This window comes from Gavialis gangeticus, unplaced genomic scaffold, assembly GCF_001723915.1.
Source record: "Gavialis gangeticus isolate Ggan-Ray unplaced genomic scaffold, GavGan_comp1, whole genome shotgun sequence".
In the NCBI taxonomy this organism is placed as follows: domain Eukaryota; kingdom Metazoa; phylum Chordata; order Crocodylia; family Gavialidae; genus Gavialis; species Gavialis gangeticus.
Genome location: NW_017729008.1, coordinates 33,487,244 through 33,510,575, shown reverse-complemented (window position 1 = coordinate 33,510,575; position 23,332 = coordinate 33,487,244). Strand labels below are relative to the sequence as shown.

At 39.4% G+C, this 23,332-nt stretch overlaps 1 protein-coding gene across 13 annotated transcripts in view; it reads left to right on the top strand.

Annotated features, from left to right (window-relative positions):
* The window catches only part of CELF2 (CUGBP, Elav-like family member 2), a 1,030,042-nt gene that overhangs the window by 630,197 nt on the left and 376,513 nt on the right, over positions 1-23,332 (top strand). Inside the window, exon 1 of one of the 13 annotated variants that reach the window (XM_019509580.1) lies at positions 12,076-12,330. The exons of the other annotated variants lie outside the window; for them this stretch is intronic. Within the exon in view, the coding sequence (XP_019365125.1) occupies positions 12,257-12,330 (74 nt within the window). The 5' untranslated portion in view covers positions 12,076-12,256. Of the gene's footprint in view, positions 1-12,075; positions 12,331-23,332 lie in introns of those variants that run through there. 13 annotated transcript variants of the gene reach the window in all.

The window sequence follows — 23,332 nt, the reverse complement described above, 5'->3', positions numbered from 1 at the left end:
GGGGGGGGGGGTTCTTTTTCAGCCCCCTTTTTATTTCCTCTAATCTTGTTTGTATAGACTGTAGAGTATGAAGTGTTTCAGTGTTGGTTGTTTATGAGGGGTTTTTTTTAATTTGATATCCACTGTTAATAGTGGGGGCTTGTATCTTATAATTAATATGTATTGCATTAAGTTGGAGATTTATTACTAAGCTCTCCTTTAACTATAGAAAGAAAACTTACTTATTTTTTGAATGCTTATAATATTGGGGTCAAGGTAACAAACATGAGGTGGCCAGACATACCCTTGCAATATTTTATGCCTGATAATTTCAACTTTGACAGCTGTTTAGTAGATCCTGTTTTTAATTTTGTTTCAGTAATGCAAACAGCTGCAAAAATGAGAAAGCAGACCATGATACTCAGGACACTTCCTACATTAGGTGAAGCAGAATAATATACCTGAATAATTCCTGTCCTGAAAGCCAACAATTTTGTGCGTGTGTAGCAGTTCTTAAATTATTCACCCCTTTAGAAAGACCTCATTTGAGATCACACTATTGACAGATTTATTTTATTTTTTTTTATCATTGTTGTTGATTTCGACATAAGTCTCATAGTCTGGTAAAATACAGTGTTAGGAAGAGGAAAAACTCAGTAACCAAGCTTGCCAGAAGCTTTGAGTTGTTTCCTAGGACAATGGCATGCACCTTAAATAAGAAAGATGTGTCATTGATAGTCTGGAGTTTCTGCAACTCTTTGAATCTTTCAACACTTTACAGAATAATGAAATATAGCAATATCTTGTGGCTATGATAAAGATAATCACCTAGTTGATTTTACTAAAAGAAAAGGACATTACTTAGTGTTTCACTTTTTTATTTGGGGAAAAAAAATCCTTGCAGGATTTGTTTTTAGTTACTGTATTCTGCTGCATTCATTTTTATTTTTTTTAAGTGTACTGTTTAAAGGAGAAGATATGATTTCTTTATAAAATAGAAGTTAGAGGTATGTAGCTGTAAGAGAGGGCTCCAGACAGCACACAGTCAACAGAATTGTTTTACTGGAACAATTCAGGGTGCCCCATTTGCCCTTAGCTAGAGATAATACAAGATGAACAGAGCACAGGGTGGGTTCGTATCAATAAAAAGCACTCATTTGAAAATTTAAAAATAGAGACTATGAAATATTAAACTGTTCCAGTGTGATGCACGTTGCCTGCAGACAGTATAAAAGTCTGGTGTTTAGTATGATGAGATCATGCTATGGTCCTTTCTTCTATGTCTTAAAGGAACTTTTTTTTCTTGTAGACAAGTGCTAACTAGTTCTCACACAGCTTCTGCTTACCTCTCCTATACCGTATAGCTTGGGGTGAGCTATCTTTTATCGGGTTACCCTGCTTTACACACTGTATTCTAGCAGCTGTTTTTATCATGGTCCCTTCTGATGATCTGGCAAGAAAGAGTGTGAGTAGCTCAGTCCACTTGCATGGAAATAGTCCTTTAACAATCACATACAACAGGGTGCTCACGAAGTGAGAGGAGAGCCGTTCTTGTAGCAGGTGTAGCTATCACCTGTACAGCATATTTTCCCTTCCTCACCTGATGGATGGCTCTGTGTTGCCAACCTGTTTCTGAACCCACAAATTTGAACCAAGCTGCCAGCAGTGTAGTGCTTGGCCTATTTTTGTGATGCTAAAGATGAAATGCAAAGAAAATGAGAAGTGGTATTTCATTCGGGTCCAGCGCTGTGTGCACATGTTAAAACTGACAGTGAAACTTGCATTGCAAAATGTTTTTCCTTTAATGGGTCCTGAATGGTTTATGGCTCTTCTAGTTTTGTTTTGTTTTTTAACATCTTGGACTGTTAAAGCATTTCTCAGAGCCATGTCATTTTTAAGCAGTGAGGTTTAATCTGGCGTTTGGGATCAGAAGAATGTATAGGTTGGGTCTCCTGCAATATTATTTTAGATGGCCTTAGCTTTCCCTAACGTGAATAGGTGAGATTCAAAGAGCAGAGTGGTGCTGAGAAGTTGGTAAACTTGTCAACATCTGTTTCCATAACAGTGATAAGAGAGCTAATTCAGAAACTGCAGTGAGGAGTTATTTGTTCCTGCAATGACCAGGTGCAATGCCAAAAAGAATTACCGTTCTTAGCCCTACCTAGCAGAGCTAGACTACTATGGGTGCTGAGATGGAAAATGGCTTTCAGTATTGCTGTAGGAAAACTGTAGCTCGAATGTATTTGCTTATTAGTGTGGATTCTTTGTCTATATTTTCTTCAGATTAATGAACTACAGTCTGTAACATCAATGTGTTAATATTCTCTTTGTTAAATTAGAATAAAATTGAAGTGTTTCTGTTATCAAATTTAAGTATATAAGATTGCAAACTGTACCTTTGGGGCTGAAAAACAAAGGAGAACATTCAATTAATATTCATATCTAGAACTTTTACGGCAAGTGTAGATTGTGCTTGAATACTTAAGGAGTCATTCAGGAGTGAATCAATACTAATTATTGTAATCAGGAGGGTTAATTAGCTGAAGATGCTGCTGATGGAAAGTTCACTGCTTACAGTCTTGAAAACACCTAAGCTGATGAAATCTGAAAGCAAGATACCTAAGAGGACTTTATGCAGAGAGGTTTGGCTTTCCTTTGGCATTTGAGGGGCTGACTCTCTCAAATGAGAAAATATGGCTTGTGTTTTTTGCATTTTATAAATACTGAGGAAATTGCAGGTAACCAAGTCTCCCTTGAAGAGGTTTTCTGCAATAGTTTTGAATCGAATGCAGCACCATTTCAAGTAACCTGCAGTGTCTCAGTAGCATTCATTTGTAGATTACCATAAATTAATATGGATAATCCTTTGGGTTTGAAATCTAGCTTCAGTGCCTTTCTTGGGCATCACTATCCTTTACCAGTCTATTTTAATTTTTATTTTTCTTAACTATATAGTTAGGCAACTTAGAAACCTTTTTTTTTTTTCACATTTGACTACTGTGTCCTCTGAGCTCCCAGTCATTTCTGTGCTGTAGGAAAGTATTCAGCTTTACCTAATGCAAAGGACAGTTTTTGAATTAGCAATTTGTTAGCATTTAAGTTAGGTGAGATGGGATAAAAATGAAAAGAGGAGGAGAGTGATAGCAGTGAAGAGTGGCAATGTCTCTTAAAGTAGACATCATTGAATTCAAGAAGAATTTAGTTATTTAAAGCTTTTTTCACAAGTGGAGGCTGAGAGGGGTTGGGTTTTTTTTCCTTTTTGTATCTGTTAAGATTGCAGCCCAGATGAATCCCTAGATGTTTATGTGAGCACACTGTCAAAAAAAAATAGTAAAGTGGTGTTTTTAGAAAGGTGAAATTCTGTTTCAAAACACATCATTCTTTGCTCTCTAATGTCATTAGAGATTATCACGTACAGGTGCTATTTATCTTTGCAACTGCTTTCCTATGACTGTTTTACTGCTTCCAACACATTTACTTGTATGTCAGCCGTATAAAAGGTAACTGAAAATGGCAGCTGTTGAGAAAGCATGTCGCCATGCCTGGAATGACATGCATTATCAGGGCAGCATGAGCTGCTGGCACTACAGCCCATTTCTACTTGACCTGTCGAATGATTGGCTGCCTGGGATAGTGATGAATCACTAGAGTTTATGAAACAGGACTGCTGGCATTCCCACAGAGGAAATAAAAACTGGAATTTTCCTCTAACACTATTGTCATGGCAAAACTACAGCTTTGTGCATTCCTTTCGTTGCTTTATCCCACAGATAGAGCAAATGTGTCAATTAAATCCATTTTAATGCTCTCCTTGGCAAGTCCAGCATCATCCCCAAGGTGAACTGAATAGAGGGGACAAGAGTGAAACCCCAGATACAAATACTCTGTAATACTGGAAGAGTTTGTAATTGGGACCAAATTGTAAGGATCACCCACATTTGCATTACTTCTGTCCACAGAGAAGGCCAGAATGATATACACATATAGATGTCTATCCATCTATCTATCTATTTTCTAGTTTCCTAGCAAATGTCTTCATTTTTGTCTGGTCTGAAGGTCATGCAACCATTGCAAGGTAGGACATATGATGCATCTTTGCAGTTACAGTACGCAGGTAAATGTGGCACTCACAGTTTTGTGCTTACTCATGATATATTCAGTTTCTATGTAGTGCATGAAATATTATACCTTAAAACCACACTGTTTGATTATATTCTTGTGGTATTTGAGCGCACCTTGAATTTACTAGTGTTAGATTGACACAGTAAGTCACTATCTGCCCGGCAAGAATACAGCCCCGTAAAACACTGCTTGTATTTCAGGTCAGCGCTGTTGTTTTGGGGGGGGACAGAGGGGGGTTTCTGCGTGCAATGTTGGGAGTGTGGTATGTAGCACTGGCAAGCAAGTCTGAGCTTTAGTCTACTTACTGTTAAACATTTTGTCGCAAGGTTGTGGATAGATTTTTTTTTTTCTTTAATGACTATTTAAATGTAGGGCATGTGGACAAATAAAAACAACTCCTGCAGCCCCATTTGGGAAAAGAAGCTGTGTCTGGCTTTGCCATCACTACCTAAGTTGATCATCACTTGCGCTGGGAAGAAATTTGCACATTATTCACCAGTTGACTTTGTTTTCATGTTCTTCTGAATAGTTTGACAATCGTGGCTCTTCGTGACATGATGCCTCCTAAATGTATGCTTCATTATTTGACCCACAGCCTGCTGGTCATCTTCCTAAATTTCAGTAGTGTCCTAGGGATAACTTCTACAAGTCAGGCAGTGGCTGGGCTCTCAAACAGCATGTGTGACCTTCACGTGAGTGAGGCATGAATACTGTACTCACTGTGGCATGCTCCCTTGATAGCAGGTTGTGTTTAAGAGCAGCCTTTGAGAATCCTAGGCCATAACCTGCCCATAGTAGGTAAGCAAACGGAGGGAAAAAGCCCAAAATGAAGGGTGGGTGACTGTAGAAATGTATTACACCTCCCAAACTAATGGATAAAGCAACCTGAAGAAGTGAGGCTGGTTGCACAGTTAAATATTGGTAGCACGTGGTAGTATGCTCTGTAAGATCCCACCGCCTATTGCAATGCAGAATTAAGTTCTTTCAAAAAGGAAATGATGCGAGTGATCAGAAAATCCGAGGGTTTTTGTTTTTTTCTTTCTCACAAACTTCACTTCATCAGTAAAAGTCCCAGGGGTTTTACTTCCTCCGCACCTCTCCCCAAAACTAGGTATTTTCAACCAAACTCTGGTGAAAAAGCTCACTCTAGAGTTTGCCTGCATCATTTCAGCCCACAGTTAATTTTAACAAGAGAGTTACATAACCCCTTTAAAAATAACAAAATACTAACAGTCCCTGAACTGCGGCAGGAACATGAGGTGTTCTGCAATGCTGCTCCAATGAATCATACAAAGAGATTGCTCTGAGCAAACCTGGTGCAGCCCCATCGAATTCAGAGGACCCCAAAATGTGCCAGTTAAAGTTGACCGGAGGTTTTCCAGTGCAATACTTTTAATGAGAAACTGCCAGTTTGACAAAAATGAAATGTTTAATGGGAATGAATCGATGCAGTCAGTTTAGACGGTATGTTCCGATACAATCAAAACAGAATATTTCAACTTCATCTAACTGAAAATTGTTGCAGTTGAGTAAGATCAAACAAAACAGTTCGGAAATACGCTGTTGTATGAACACTTCTAAGATTTTTGGAGGCGGGGAATGACGGTACAAAATCTTGGACTTCACCAAGGATCGGAATTTCAATTTTTCTTTTTAACTAGTAATCTCACCAGCAAAAGATTTGAATATGTAAATGAAATTCAAAGAGGAAAAAAAAGAATCTAGGTGCTTTATTAGAAAACTAATGGATGGAACATGGGTTTTCTGTAGAAATCTATTGCAGTTTTTTATAGTCCATGCCTTTCATTGCTGTTGTCTTAGACCTACTGGACTTGTCTGTTAGAAGAAGGGTGTTAAACACCGGCAGATATTAATACCATATAACCAAGGATCCAAGTATCTGCTAAGCATTTCATGAAGACCAAGGAAATTTCCTACCTGAACGAGCTTCTAACTTGTATGTGGTGAGAGCTTCAACCTTTGGTAGCAACTAATGATATAAAGAGCTATAGTAAGGTCATATGGTAACTCAGGTTGCTTAGAAGTACGTAGTGGCATTTTAAACATTTGAACATTTCAAATTTCAAATTCCCCATCCTACGTGTACCGTCTTTTCCTCTTCTCTCGCTGATTCTACCCCGCACTTTCTCTCTTTCTCCATTCACCCACTGCCCATTTTAGCCCTCACCCTGCACCTACCTATTGATTTAGTCTTTAGCGGTATCCAGTCCTTGCCCACTAGCTACAATCATCCCCAACAAGCCAATCTCCCAGCAGGACCAAATAGTGATCGTGGAGCTTCTCATGCTTCGTGATGCTGCTAGCAGTTGTGGCTGTTTCTCTTCTCCGAGGGGAAGTACAGGGACTTCTGTTCATGTTGGAGAGAGCTGGCTCCTGTGAGAGACCCAGACAAATGACTCCTCCCCAAGCCAGCTACCAAAGAATTGTTCCATCTCACTTGGGAATAATCTAATACCCAAATCCAACAATGATAAAGTGGTATCATATGTTCCTTTTCTGACATTGTCTGGAAAGAAGGCGTTTTGCTGCATGAATAGAGCAGCTGTTATCTAGTGGAACTGCCCAGTTGGAAGGCGAGTCCAGATTTTCCCCCGGATAGATGGTAGCTGTTAGGTTTGCTGTTGCTGGACTCGTTCCATACCACTTTTGCAGTGGGAAATAAAATGGTTAGACAAGGACTGGATGAATGTTTGACTGAGCTGGGTGTGAAAGAGAAAGGAGCCTCAAAAACATATACACAAAACGGTACACAAATACAGACTCTCCACTTCAGGAGAGAGATGCTCTTCTAGTATGTCTAAATTAATAAAAGGATGTCGGGGCCTGATTCTGATAACCACGATATCTAAACAGCGCTTCTTACTCAGTAAAGTTGCATTAAGCCCCTGGACCCACTATATTGCTTTGGTCATCAACTCTATTCAGCACCGCACATTTGTCAGGCTGGGCCCTTTGTTTGCATGGCTGACAACTGTAAATGTTTGCACGACAAACTTGAGTTGGATGTTTTTTGGAAGCAAAATGTTTTTTAAAGCCCTCCTTAAGACATAGCATGGGCTGTTAATAATGCCTGCCTTTTGCAGCAGAAAAGTTGTTGTTTCAGGAAAGATTGAGGTATTACTCAACACATGGAACAAAGACCTTATACCCACAGACTGATGAAATCACCTTTTCACTGGTATAAAACAGGAAAAGAAGAGTGAGTGGGAAGTTTTACTATAGCAACCGAGTTTACATAATATCATTATGTTTTGAATGAGGGCTCTAGAAATACTTAATTCAAGGTACCTTTTCTCTAGACTAATTTTAACTGACATTTATTTCTGCAAATCACTAATTAAGATGCAACAGGCCAGAGATTGAGACAAAAAACCTCTCAAGTACCTACAGTTTATCGGCATTTAAAATACATTGGCTAGACCCAATGAAAAATTCCCCCTTTTTAAAGCTGCCATCATCTGTAAGCACTTTAAAAAAATAATTAAACAAACCTAGAAACACTTATAACATTTTAATTTAAAATATGACGAGGGGAAGATGTGTTAGATAATGGCTTGAAATGAAGAGAGAGCCTCGGAGGCAAAGAAAAATCCTTGAAATGAAATATAGGGTCAGAGGCTGGAAGATTTTTACTCTGCAAGTAGTTCTGGCTCCTGAAGGAAGTCTCATTAAAATGAGCAACTTGCTCAAAGGAGTAACTGTTTTCCAGACGGGGCCCTTTTGATTGTGCCACACACAGAAATAATTCTGTAGCTTTGGGATGGCCCTGTTAAGCTGCAGAGGTTACATTTTTTTTCCGTAAGTCTCAGTAATATTATGGAGAAGAGAAGACCCTTTGCTTGCAATGTTATAGCAAGCAAAGGGTCTCTTATCTTGATGCCTGTTTCTTTTCTTCCCTGTCCCTCCAGAAGTCTGCTCCTAAAACGAAGCCTCCATTCACTGGGAGCCAGGTACTGGCAAGTCCCTCTACAAGATGAAAGAATTAATTATCTGCTGCTATGCATACTGCTACTTTCTAGCCTGTGCTGTGTGGCACGGGTATTTCTTTCTGAAATGTAGTGAACATTTCATTTGCATGCTGTGGAGTTGCTGAGGCCCGATGCTCATCTCCTTTACATCAGTGGAAATATGCAGCAATTCCACTGAAGTCACTTGAGGCTGCTCCAGGTTTACATCCTTGCAACTGAGATTTGAGGCAGCCTCCTTGTTTCTGTGAGCAGCTTGCTTTGATGCCAGAGATAAGCTGCCAGAGAGCAGCTCTCATTGGCGTAGAAGGGGAATAAAGTAGTATATTTGAACTCTCCTCACACTGCCTTGCAGGCTTTCTATGAAATGAAGTCATTCAGAAACTTTCCCTTGAAGTGCTTCCAAGAGGAGCATTTCCTTTGTTCAATAATGGATGGGTAGTTGATTAAAAGAATGACAATTAGGTAAGGTGTAAAGGGGGGGGAGCATGAGATGTATGCGAGATTTGATTGTCAACAGAAGGGAGAGGGGTCTCTGCTTGATTTCTCACAGCCCGAATCAGAAGCCCAGGCAGTGATGTCAGCAGTGAGCTCATACACGCGAAAGTGGCATAACACGCAGCTATCGTCTTCCTTCCATTTCCCTTTTGTGTGGGCTCCTATAAAGAGACGTTTTTAAAAGGCCAAGATGCTATAGACTGTATATAGCACTTCACAGGCTCAAAGAACTGTACCAAGAGTGTGACTAATCTGGAAGGCCAAGGTGAATTAGTATTTTCCTGCCTTGTTTTACATATGGAAAAACTGAAGCAGAATGATACGAATGATGGCTATGACGACAGGAAGTCCACAAACCTTAACCACCTCCTCTGCAGTCGAGGCGAGTTTGATGGGAGCCTGAATCGGAGGTAGGACTAGGGCCCGAGAACGACGGGGTTCCAGCAGAAACGGCACCAGCCAAAAGCAGCAGCTTAATGTCACAACCAAACCAGTCAATAATGCCAAGCTCCAAAAGACAGTGCTGTATCTATCATTGATTTCGCTCTCTTGGCATGAGTCCAATCTCATTCATTATTTTACCCCAATATTTTTTTTCAGTGTGCATTGGCAACAAGACAAAGCATTTTATTTAGTTTAACTCAACCACATTTCTTAATATTTCATGAAAAGTTGCTTTAGTGCACAGGGATTGATCGCAAAAACGGAGTTGGTGTTTGCAACAAGAGGACTGCAGTGTAAATACTATAAACACGAATATTTCTTCTTTTTTTTCCCCCACTGACACTCTGAATGGTGCAATGAGTGGATGTGCAGGCATTATGTTATTTATGTTGGGGAACCAAACTGTTCAAATGCAGATTTCCATCTCCTCCCCCTCCCTCCATGCACGTCTCTGGATTCACATGTCCGTATCCTTCATAGAGCTGGCTTCCTTTTGTATTTGACCCTGGTCATGCCTCTAACTTTTAAATGGCAAAAGCAAATGTGCTTTGAAAAGTGTGTTACACTATAGTTGTTAAATAAAGCAATAACCTATGCACTTGTAATGCTTTCTCTATGACCTACTTACATACTACTTCACCCTCCTTATAGTATGATTAAAAGCTGCTTTGAATCCACTATTCCCTCAAGGGATTTGAGGCTAGAATTTAACAAACTGCTGAGAAGGCTTAAGTCAGTAAGAGGGCTTCCCTACAGCTTCTTCCAGCTAATTCACATGTAATTAAAAAGAAAATAAATATTTCAAAAGAACATATGTTTTAATGAAGCATTTTTACACATTCATACCTTGCAAAACAGGACAAATGTCTACAATTCTTCTATTACATGTGTACTTTTTGGGCAAAATTATTTGTGATTTCCCCCACCACCACCCTCCCCTTTTTGTGCAAGTCTTAGATTTATTTATTCGGCGAACATGTGGGAAAGTCTTTATTCATTAGGACAGCGTTTCTCCTGAATGACCCATGTAGATTTAAGGAAGGTTGGGAGCCTGTATATTATGGCCCAGTTTTCCAATTAGGACTGCTGTGTGATGGGGAGCATGTGTCAGACCATGAAGGGTCAAATGGCGGTGAAGAAGTCTACTTAAAAAGATAACCTCATCCTCCCTGAGCACTCTGCCTACTTCCTCCAGGCTAAAACCTACCCGTTCTGCAGTGGCAAGATTTTGAAATTGAAAGTTAATCCAACTCTACTTTAGGCTGGATTAACCACTATAGAGGCCCCAAATCAAAAGCCAGGTGGCTGCATCCAGCTGGAGAAAGTCGTACTGGCTTTCCCTCGTTTCTGCTTCACACACATTCTCTCTCGACTGTAAGGGTTCATTGCCAGATAATGGGATGATGGGTGAAAGTATGAGAACCTGGATAGGTCTGATACCAAGTGTTGTGATTTTGTTTTGCACGCTATTATGAAGTGTGCAGATGTGATGGTGGTGGTAGGAGAACCTATAGATTCATCATGCCATGTAGGTATCTGTTCAGATCTGTGATTCTCCTATGTGGATTATGTTGAGGTTTAGGTGAGCCTTCTCTTTCTTTAGACTTGCGAAGTAGGCAAAAATGCCAGCAGCCTGCGGGGTTTTCTTTTCTGTCAACTATTTAGCATGGCATAATGTCTTAAACAGTGAAATAATCGAGGCGCTTTAAAAACCAGCCCACTCTGTTGCATATTAGCAGGTCGATTCTTTTTTATGTAACACTTAAATGAATCTTGGCCTCATAAACGGTGTGTTTATATATTGCGGGAATACATTTCTGGATAACGGTTCAGATGCTCTGGACTAAATGTAGTAGTCTTTGTTTATTAATGTTGTTTTCACATGCTGATCCTCAGTAATATCAGATATTATGAAATTTGAGAGAGACTCATGAGAAAAGACAATATACATAACAAGTTGGCGAATGTCCTCGGATCACCCAGTGATTGCTGTAACTATGTGAGCTATTCTTCTGCCTAGATATGCATTATATTAAAGCAAATATAGGGATTGCGTGTGTGTGTGTGTGTGTGTGTGTGTGTGTGTGTGTGTTTCTGCCTGTCTTCATTTGTTGGCTGAGTTGAACTCCAGATACACCAGTGGTGGATTTTTGATTTTAGAACATTTATACAAAAAATAATTACCATTTTGTTAAAAAAAAACAACATTTTTTTTGGCTGTCAGAGGAGTATTTTTATTCTCCAGATTCCTATGATCTGGTACCATAAACTCAAAATCGGACTCAGTGCATGATAAACCTTAGATGTAGAGCTCCAAGGTGGTATAGACTTTAATGAGAACTTCTTTTTTTCTGCTGTTTCAATACCAATGCTCTGGGTTCACAAGGTAATTATGTCTTTTCACCAAAAAGTGTCAATGTAATCATCTTTCTGTGTACATTTCAGTAAGATGTTTGTGCTCTTACTAATTTCAGGCGTGTCACTTTTTAACAACAGCCTTATTAACAATATGAAGATTAATGTCTACATGGAATTATGCATTATCCTGATGTAATATAATTGTGTGCATTTGCAGACGGTCATATGTGTACAACCACTGATCGTTCATATACTTGCCGGTATCGTGATGAGCATTTGTTTTAATATTAAATTGGCATGTGTTTAGTTAATGCATTTACTTTGCAAAGTTTAGTCAGCCTGCTCAATTTGGCATAGAAATGACAGATGGAAATGAAAGTGGAACTAGGATGTAACAAGTCATCGGGTTTTTGAACTGTGTTGTAAAGCCTTGATTGCTGTTTGGAAAACAGGAGGTTAAAGAGTCGGTGCTGTTGCACTGTATTTGTCAGCGGAGTAATGGATTACACAGAAGGCTTCCTTCTTTTCCCATCACCGGATAAGGTTCTCTCTCCTGCATGCATTTTCCGAGCCATTGTGAATACCTACGGGGGTGCATGGGTTAAACTCTAGCTGCAGTGGGAAAGGAGCTCCGCCTCCCGTTTCAGCACCTGGTGCTCTATAGACAGTTGCCTCAGCAGTAGATTTCAGAGGGGATTGGAGGAAAACAAGAGGGGGAGAGAATGTGACAACTGCCGACTCTGGCTGCTGCCTTGGGGAGGCCTCCTGCACCTGTCCCTGCCTGTCTCTTGGCCAGCACAGTTGTTGAATCAGACAAGCATAGAAACATTCTTATTTGCCAGACCAGAACGGTGTGCACAGAAAAGAACATGACTTCTTCATTCAAGCTGGATTTTCTCCCGGAGATGATGGTTGATAGCCGTTTGCTAGTTTCTGATAGAATGTAAGTAGAGATTCAGTTGCCTGACAGCATCCAGATAGAAAACGGAGCTCCTCGGTAGCTAGTCACAGTGCTTGTTTGACGTTTGTGTTTCTTAGAGGTTTGGCCATATAAACAAAGCGCTGGGTTTGTCTCTGACTTGCTGCTGGAAGTGTCTGTCAGGAGTGTCTATGGGGTTTTTTTGTATTGGTTCCCCCCCCCCTTCCCCCGGGTCACTTGGAATTTCTTTGTGATCGGTAGTTTGCTGGTACCCCTCCCCAAAACGGCAGCAGACCCATCTTGGTGCTATTTTGTATTCTGTGGATGGCTAAGGGGGAGAAGGACAGAAAGATAACTAAGATTTTTACATTCTGCTGATGTAATATGGAAAAATGCCTACAAACCTTGCATAAATAAATGCACTCTCTCCTATGCCCAGTGGGAATTCCAGTACAGATACTTGTCTTCTGCATCAATCATTTAAATTCAGTATTGGTGTGCATTCTCGCTTGCGGTCTCGGCTAATATAAATAAAAATGACTTATGACAAATTAGTTGCTAAACTGACTTCGGGTTTGCGAAAGAGGTATCCTTTTCAAATTTAGGCAAAATACTGATCCTTAAGTTTAAGCACAGCTAGGTGTAGCCCAGGGCAAAAATTAGAAGTAATTTTATGTTAACCCCGTGGCTACATGGTATGCATAGTGTTAAGTCATGTGAGGATGGTTGGTTTACATGTAGCTGAACCACTGATAAGATATGCTGGAATTCATTCGCTGCTGGAATTTCAGACAGAAAAGTATTCATCTAATTTATCTCAGTCCCATTAATCTTGAACTAAAAGTTTCTATTATTATTCTGATAGCTATTGTCAAATGCCAAGTATTTTCACATACCCTGAGCATATAAAACAGAGAAAGGAGGAAAGTAGGCAATTGTTGAAAGGTCTGAAAGCTGAAGACCATGCGATTGCATTCCTAAAATGTCTTTTATTTTAATGATATTTGCCGTCAGCACAATAAATATCGGGAGTTCTATTAAAATCGAGGAAGACACTTTGACGCTGGCAATGTCCTGTAGCTGTTCCAGTGGAAGAAATGTTTAAGTCACAAGTGTAAATAAAACTGTGTGTTGTAATGACTGCCACCTACAATGTGCTTTCACAAATCACCCTTTATACTTGGGCACATTCAAAGGCCACTCAGACTTTTATTGCCTCCTTTGCTGGCAACAAACTTTCTTCTTAGGGTATAATGTTCTGCCTCAAACACGAGTTTTCTGAGTAGAGGTATTCAGTAATAGCCAGTTGTTCAAGCAGCTGAAAGTGTGTGTGTGTGGGGTGGGGGGGGTGAATGCACCCATGTAATATGGTGACCCATACCATTTCCATAGTCCAAGTACAGCAAAGAGTTTTGCATTAATGGAATCCATTGTCTCAGTTCAAGTCATCTTCAATTTGAATAGTTTCTACCTGTATATTTTTTCTTTAAAAAATCGTTACTAATACCATGTAATTAGGCTTACTTGGAAAGGTCCTGCGTTTCTTTCCTATAAATGACTGTATATTCACATATTAGTGTGCAAAGTTGCTGCAAAAAATTCATGTACCTTCCCTCTCAATTTTCTGAGAAGACATGCCAAAGCCAAGAATTTCCTTGTTTGCACAATCTCAGCTTTGATTGTTCATTCTTACTCCTGTTTTCCAATCAGAAAAAATAGTTCTAATAAGCATCTCTGAATTCAAGGGCTCTTTTAACTGAATCTGATGATGCCCAGTTGCCACTTCAGCTTATATAACTCCATCATCAACTTGCCCCCTTTTTGAGTGAGATCATGTCAAACTGTTCCTTCTGCATTTAACCTTTCTACTTTGCTCTGGGAAACACCTACCACATACTTTAACATAACTTGAATGCAGCCATTAGGAATAGGAAGGATTCCAGCAGGAACAGGTCCTGATACGTGTCCTACACAATGCAAATGATATTAGGCATCTGCCAGGCTCATCTAAAGAGATCTCCAAACACTCGGGTCTGTTAAGTGATGAAAGCTTCCTTGTTGTTATTTAATGTTCTTTGATCTCTACCTTCATTTGGAAATTTTAATCTGGGCTACAAGAGTTATGGTATGTTGTCTTGAAGAGAAAACTTATTTGCCCCATCCTATTAGGCAAACGTTGGTTTGGTTCTGATCTAAAGAGCTGTGAAGGTGTATGATTTCATGAGATCATTTATCATGCATGCAGATTAACAGTCGGACTGAGCTGGGATCTGCTAAGGGAGCCTCCATGCCTAAAACAATCTTTTAGAATAAAGGAAATGTAGAAGGATTGTTACACTGTGCTTTTAAAGCAATTGTGTATTTCAGTATTTGCTTCATCATTTGCTTCCCCCTCCCTAAGCAAGTGACGGAGCATTTAAATGTGTTGTTCCATTTGCAAGTCCCCAGTTCTCTGGATGCATCAACGCTGAAGAGCAAATAGGTTTAGAGACTGAGTGCACATGCTGGGTGATTTGTCATATAAGCATATTACTCTTTAGATGGCCCAGCCCAGACTTCCAGACTGACACCATCAGCATGTATACCAGTTTCACCTTTTGGTACAGTGCATTGGAAAACGTGCACAAAGTTACAGCATTAAACAACTCTTAGCCTCACCCTGTGGGGTTTTTTAATATGGAAAGTAGCAATACAATTTCCTGTTTTATAGAAAAATGGGTTTTTTTAATTCACTTTTCCCCTTTCAGTCGAAAATTAGAGAGAACTCATTTTTTTTATGAATCAGTGGCATCTTAGAAGTGTTAAGAAGCAAGTTACAGTGCAGGACAATGTACGTTTCCAGTAATTATTTCTTCCTTCTGCTTCACAGTCTCAACCTCGATTTCAGCCAGTAACAAAAAGAGACATTTTTTTAAAATAATTTTCAGTGCATTTTAGTGGCTTCTGTGTAATCAAATAACAGCGCTTAACAACTGTAAATTAGTCCATGTATTTAATAACTAACAAAGTAACAAGCCTTATGACTTTTCAAATATTGTCTTAGTATTTTATAATATTTTTACACCTTGGTAATTTTATAGTCATGTCCACGTACCTGATGTAACAGGTACCTCAAATTAACCAGTACCATTTGCTGTTCTGTATTTTCTGTAACTTAAGAGGTTTAGCAACCTGCAGAATGATATCATTCAAATTAATTATAAGGATCTTAACTTTTATTTATAAATATATATATAAGGTCACTTATCATGATACAGAGAGAAAGATTTTATGAAATTAAAATGCTAGAACAACTTGGTTTTAGGGAGTAAGTAGGAGGTTGCATACAGTGTCCATTTTGAGCAGGTTGCTAAAATAACTGTTAATTATCTAACAGCTGTTAAATATATTAACAGCTAAACAACTTATGATCTCTTGATGGAGGCTGGGTCCGGGCCTGTGTTTACTAACTGAAAGTAAAAAGCAACTTCTGCTTTTTGAAAAGAAGGCATAAATGGAAATGAATATTTTACAACCTGATCAGTGTAAGAATCAAATCATTAAGAGAATTTGTGCACCGACTGCCTTCAGCGAGTGTCTTTTACATACAAGCTGTAGGATTATAAAATGGTTTGTTTTAAAGATCAGATGGCAAATCACAGTGAGGAGATTCCCTTTGCTTTTGCACCAAAGATTTTCAATTCCACGATACCAGTTCCATTGAGAGAGAGAACTTTAGATGAGTGTTACTTTCTAGTACTTCAGGGATTAACTTAACTTTCACTTTGGATGACCGAATAAAATCATTAGACTCCAAGATACTGATAAAAGAGGGCCTGAAATTGGGCCATCTGCAGCTAATGGGGATCCATGGACATTTGGAGTAAATTATCTATAAAAATATTTGTGTTTGAATTTGCATCTCTAATGCAGCCCAAGAGTGAGTCAAATTCAGATATATGTGCAAAATGCTAAATAAGCAACCAGAGAGGATATATTTTCAGCAGAATATATTTTTGCCTCACAATAGATTAGCCAGTTAATATTTCGTAGATAAGCAATTTCATCATTCATACAGCATAAGTGCACCTATATACAAATAAAACAAGACCATTACAGATAATAGGTTATAAAGTAGAGTTTTCCAAATTTTAGGTTAATGGGGATGACTGAAGTGCATTAAAATAAATAAATAAAAGAGTACCCCACTAAAAAAGTGAATTTCTTAGCTAGCTCTTTTTATAGGTAAAATATCAAGCTGGAAATCAACAAATGAAAATGCCATGAAAATGCCTGTTTGTATCAGCTGTCCTCTGAGGCTGTAGCCTCACCCCCTGCTGGCATTTTGAAGAACAATTCTGTCTCTGATTTGGTTAACAGCATTATTTTAAGTATTATGACTTGCTGCGCAACTGCATTTTGCTCAGCTGAGATTACTTTGCATCTGTTGATGGAAAACAACAAAAAGAGGAGAAAATTCCTTGAAAGAGTCTACAAAAAAAGCTTCACTAAGCAAAAAGGATCATCAGACGTATGCCAAATAATTAAGATTTCATGGGGTCACTAATTTCCCCCCCTACCATCTCTTTGCAAGCAGCTGTCTCATTAAATGAGACTTCAGCATGTAACTTCTGAGAAGTTTAAATGAAGTATTTTTTATTTAGCATATTTTTTGCAGTAAGGTCTTTATATTAAATACTTCCAAGTATTTTGACTTTTATTTTTGCTGACTACTGCTGCTCATCCAAATTCAACACCTTTTATTGCTTTTGAAAAGTTTTACCATTCTAAATATATCAGCATATATTTAATTGTTTGATATTGTATAGTCATTTTAGCTAAGGAGATTAAATTTCATAATGAATCCCAAAAGGTGTTTAAAAATATTGCACACCAAAGATAGAAAGAAAAAGAATGCAAAAATCTCTGCTTTTTAAAAATTCATGCAATGTAAAGAATGCATTTCAACAAGAAAAGTCCCTTGGGAGTCATTGATGTACTGCAGTTTGTGCTTATACTCTGAACTCGGTTTCTAATGTGGAGGGGCTGGTGCTTGTGTTTCCCCAAACTGCACTTCCTACAGCAAATTATTTTCAGTTCATATAGTCTCGAAGTATATTGTAAGCCCTGATCTGACTTTCTGATTAAACACACTGATAGGCAGGAGTTAGGTAACAACATGCTTGAATCAAAATATAGAGAGTTCACTGCCATATATATGTACTGAGTTATTTTTTAGGGAGAGGAGGGGGAAAGGATCAACTGGAGGGTGAAAGCCATTCAGAGGCATATGAAAAATGCAGGAACTAGAAAGCCTATTTGGAAAATAAAAACTAATTAGAGAAAGACATGCAATGCTCTCAGGTAATTGTGAAATAATTATTCTCCTTTGAAATCATCCTACTTTAATTATTTCACCCCACATTCCTGCGTTCTGCCTTCATCTGTAAGGGGATGGAATCACTTCTTTTCTCTCTAGGATCTCATTTTTCATTTCAGTAAGCTGCTGGTTTTTTCCATAAAGGTTTTAAGAAACCTTTTCCAATAGTGTTATGTTCTTCTGTAGGGAGTTAAATTTAAAAGGTGAATGGCAGATACTGAAGCTAGAAATTCACTCTTTTGGACCAAATAAACCACACTGAGACTACTTGTGCAGTTTTATCTGTCCACGGAGTTAGAGATGAGGAATCAATTTCTCCTTTTGTCTGAGCCCATGTTGCACGCACATTTATGACACACTTTGGTGGTGCAGTCTCTTTCCTTACAGCTTGATCCTAGAAAATCATCTGACAACAGTTTAAAATGATGATATTAATAAAGAGGAGATCATCTGGCCTTCAAAGTGACATCTGAAAGCAGCTTCTGTTTTGCGGTAAATCTTAATTACTGTATTTAAATGAATGCCTAGATAAGCCAATTCACAAAGGAGTTGCATACTGTACTAAAAGTGCTGGTTTGGTTATTTTCCTTTGGATTCACTCAAGGAAAAAAAATGCTTGCATTTAGCAGGGAGCAAGGATGATCTGTTACATTTAAAATACCAGGACCAAAAGGCGGAATATCTTGCTTCCTTTCCTTGTGCTACAAAATTAACTTATTTTTTTGGCTTTGTTGTCCTTTAAACAATGGGGATGATGATGCTTTACGTCACACAGGCTCTGAGAAGCATGAGAGACTGGTACGTGACTTCATATCCAGTCCCTTGTAGTGAACTATGTTATGACATCATGGACCTCCTGTAAGCAGGGACAGCAGATTGCTGCAGCTCAAGAAGGAGCCTGTGACTCAGTTCCCCTGGAGCTCCAAGGAGGGTGTAAACTTGCCAGATATATACATACGTCAGCACGGCTAAGTGGCCTGGCATATTGATGGTGAGGAGACAGAGCCTTCCTTATCATTTGTCCACCTTTGCAGAGCCTGCCTCCTTCTCACACTATTACTAAGAGATATCTTATATCCTTTCATTCCTTGCTGAGCCGCTATTGGGACTACAGCTTTACTATAGGAGAAGCAATAGGAACCTGCATTTTAACGTTTATATTGTTTCCCATTATTTAAAAAAAACCATAATTGCTTTAGTGAAGTGTTTTTCTTGTAAGGGTCTCACTGAACAGTCTTCCAGGTAGCACCGTGGTCACATTCACAAATGCAACTATGGGCCTACTTGGCTGCAAGCCCATTCAAATGGTCTGGTCATACCAATTTCTTTCTGTGAAAGAAATGGTGCAATTAATGCCACCATGTTGCCATAAATCAAGAGTAACCCGAACGATGTGACTTAAAAACTAAGTACAGACAGTCAAAAAGCCTGAGGCTGAATCAATTCAGCTTTCTCAGGTTAGTTTAAGCTGCATAGATTGTACTAATAAGTGAATGGACATTCACTTTTGATTCTGAATGCAGCCACGTGCCTACTGTGGCCCAGGCCAGAAGCTCAGGGGGGCTAGAGTGCACCTCCATGCTCTGTTGGAGCAGACCGCTTGGGCCAAGGCTAGCTCACCCACCCTGAGACAGAAGTTCAATGGACCAATTTAATCTAAACCAGTTAAGTCTGATAATACATCAATGCAGGTTTATCTTAAACTGGTTTTGGCCATTTTGAAAGCAGTTTATGTGCACTGAACTTCTGTTGCGTTACAGGTTTGAACTGGTTTCCAATCACTTATCCTGGTTTGTGTGTAATTTCTGTCCCTAGGCAAAATCACGTTGCTTAAAATCATCTAGCAACGATGACTTCTCATTGCCAGACGGAGTAGATTGACAATAAAAATGCTGTAGCCGATAACTTTTAGACAATATTCCAAATGCTAGATGGATAGTAAATTATTCATCCCTGGCCAATCTGTATGCAATGACTGGTTCCCCAGTCTCTTTGGAGTTGACTCCTTTTTGAACCAGCCTGGGACCCCTCTATCAAGAACTAGACTATTTTGCAAAGGTGCTGTACAGTACACCCTTTCTAACAATTAATGGCTGAACATGAATCATCACTGAATAGGCACTCCCAAGTGTAACGAGTAATGAAGATACCCATATCCTTACCACCCCAGGTCAAGCTGCCTACTCGTATAATAAACACTGGTTCTTCCCATTTGTTGCCTTTTAGTGCCATTATTCCTCTAACTCTGATTCTCAGCCACAAAGCAGATCAACAACTTACTTGACCTGCCTCTTGTTACCTCATTGACTGCACATCTCATGGGCACTTGGCATAAAGGTACTAGAAACACATAGCCTGATGTGATGTCACATAAGTGCACTTCATTTGCTTGAAAACATTCCCAAGTAATTGAATGTTTTATGTAATTTGCAAATTAAAAGATTCTCAGATGGGGGGGGCGGCATTTGGGTTGGTCTGGTTTGGTTTGGTTTGGTTTGGTTTTTTTGTTCTCCTCTGGCTCATTCAGTTGTCTTGGACTACCAGCTTTCTTAGTTCAGACAGTGGTCAGCAGCACTTATTGATGGCTTTCATAGATTTATAGATGTTTGAAGTGGGAGGGACCTCAGCAGATCATTGACTCTGACCCCCTGCCCTGGGCAGGGAAGAGTGCTGGGGCCAAACAACCCCTTCCAGCTGCATGTCTAGCCTCCTCTTAAAGGCCCCGAGGGTAGGGGAGAGCACGACCTCCCTTGGAAGTCCATTCCAGATTCTGGCAACCCTTACCGTAAAAAAGTTCTTCCTGCTGTCCAACCTAAATCAGCTCTCCACCAGTTTGTGACCGTTGTTCCTAGTTACTCCAGGGGGTGCCCTGGTGAACAGAGCACCTCCTATCCCTTGCTGTGCCCCTCCCCTCCCTGATGAATTTGAATTTGTAGGCAGCCACAAGATCACCTCTCAGCCTTCTCTTGCAGAGAGTGAAGAGATCCAGGGCCCTCAATCTCTTCATGTAGGGCTTTGCCTGCAGGCCCCTAACCATATCAGTGGCCTTCCTCTGAACCCTCTCGAGGTTGTCCACATTCCTCTTGAAGTGCTGTGTCCAAAACTGGATGCAGTACTCCAACTGCAGCCTGACCAGTGTCGCATAAAGGGGAAGTACCACTTCCCTGGACCTGTTTGTAATGCATGATAAAGTGCAGTTAGCTTTACTGATCGCTTCGTCACATCAACGACGCATGTTCCTCTTGCTGTCAACAATGACTCTGAGATCCCTTTCCGCTACTTTGCTGCTGAGAAGGTCATCCCCTAGCCTGTAAGTGTGCTGGTGATTCCTTCTCCATAGGTGCAGCACCTTGCACTTGTCCTTGTTGAACTGCATCCTGTTCTTTTCTGCCCACATTTCTAATCTGTCCAGATCTGCCTGGATTTGTTTCCTACCCTCTAGTGTGTTAACCTTACCCCATAACTTGGTATCATCAGCGAATTTGGACAGAGTGCTTTCCACGCCCTCATCCAAGTCACTGATGAAGACATTGAACAGCACAGGTCCAAGGACCGAGCCCTGTGGGACTCCACTGCCCACATATTTCCAGGTCAATACCAACCCATCCCCCGCCACTCCCTCGGTGCAACCCCTAAGCCAATTTGCCACCCACATGACCGTGTAATCATCTACATCACAGCCTCTCAGTTTATCTGTGAGGATAGGATGAGATACCATATTGAAGGCTTTCTTAAAATCTAAGTAGATGACATCTACCTTGATTCCTGTGTCTAACCATTTTGTGACCTGGTCATAAAAAGAAACAAGGTTTACTACACAAGTAAATATGAGAAAAATTGAAATAATATGAAAAATATGCACTTAGCATAGTATACATTTTAAGCGTCATTAACATCAAGTACAAACCTATCTTCTATTCTACCATTATTCTTGCTGTGTTTTCCCCATGGAAGATCATTTACACTCCATTGGAGGCACTATTTTGAGATTTATGTAGTGCACTGTAGAAAGTCCCAGTGCCACTTTCTAGCCTTACATTGTTTTAGTGTTAATTTTAATCAGCTTGATTTTCTTGCTACTGTTACAAAAATCCTTTATCTCTAAAGTTTCTCTGCCTTATGCCCAGTTATATTTGAATAAAGCTTTTATTTTTGCATTTATTTTTTGGTTAATGAAATTATGTTTTTAAAACACCCTCATAAGTATTATTTTCTTAAAACACTTATTATTTGCCTCCTACATTTTCATACTTTATGTAACCATTAGACACACACACACGCACGCACGCACGCACGTTTCCACACTGTAATCCAAGAAATAAACAAGAGTCCATGCAGAGAAAAGGATATAGATGGTCATTTACTTCAGATTGTGTGAATGAGGCATGAAAATAATCTGGTCATTTTTAGGCTATGTTCAACGTTTTGTTTTTTAAAAACTAGTTCTTGAAAATATCCCATTTGAGCTGTTTCACAGACGTTTTCATGGCTTAAGAGGAAAACTGGACTGCATAATTAAAGAATGGCCACAGGTCTAGACAAACTCTACATGGAAAGAAGCAAATATCATTCTCATGGTCTAAACAGAGATGTGAAATGCATCTTTTTCTTTTCAGTGTTGAAGTAGGTCAGGACTATGCAAACTAAGCAGAAGCTGAGTTTGGCCTGGTTTTCTTCCGCCGGATCTGAATTACCAGCTCTCCTCTCACAACGTACGTGTGGTGGGAGAGGGAAGGTGAACAAAATTTAGGGTTGGCATTTAACTGGAAGAGGGTGAAATAAATGGAACAAATAAAACAGGTTTAAAAAAACACTTGATGGGACAGTTTCTTTAGAAGTATCAGTGGTACGTATTGCATTTCGATTTGGTATCCTGCAGGCCTTTTTCCAGACAAAATTCTTCTTGAACTTTCTGGATACTTTGCTGGAGTGAGGAATAGACAAGTTGGCCCTGTATTTGTGCTATGCTGTCCGGTTCTGATCCACGTGGAACCACTTTAGGGGATTTGTCCCACATTTTCCCAGCCTTATTAAATGAATAATTCATTTAACTTCCACTTACCTTGCCCTAGTTTGAAGAAAATGAATTGACATGAACTCAAATACATTATAGATATTGATTTCCCTCCACTCCCAGCCAAATATACCATCATTTAAAAACTGGTGTGTGAACTACTAGCCTGATTTTTGAATTAAGGAAAATCGTCTCTAATTCAGCTTATTGCACTATATTCTCTTACTATTTTGTGGTTTTGTTTTCTTTTTTGTGGGAGCTATTTTTTCCCCCTTTCATTCTTCTCTTGATGGTTTATGGTTTCCTTGTCATATACATCCACTTTAAGTCTGTGGAAGATGGGCTCAGGCAATTCTTAATCATCTGGAAAAGTTCATTAGTAAAAAAAAATATGAGGGACTCCACACTCTTACAGAATAAGCACATGCTGCCAGATTACTAGTGTTGCCTGTTTGTCTTCTCGTTTATAAGGAAAAACCAGATCTGGAAACCTCTTTATTTTTAAGCCTCATAACCTGATCCAAAAGTTTCCTATTATAGCATATAGGTTTTTGAAACAATTGCCTCTACCCACTTTTGTTCTATGCAGTCTGACTTGCTGGAGATCTTGGGGTAGGGGCATGGTGAGCATGTATAAATGTAAAGAGTGAATG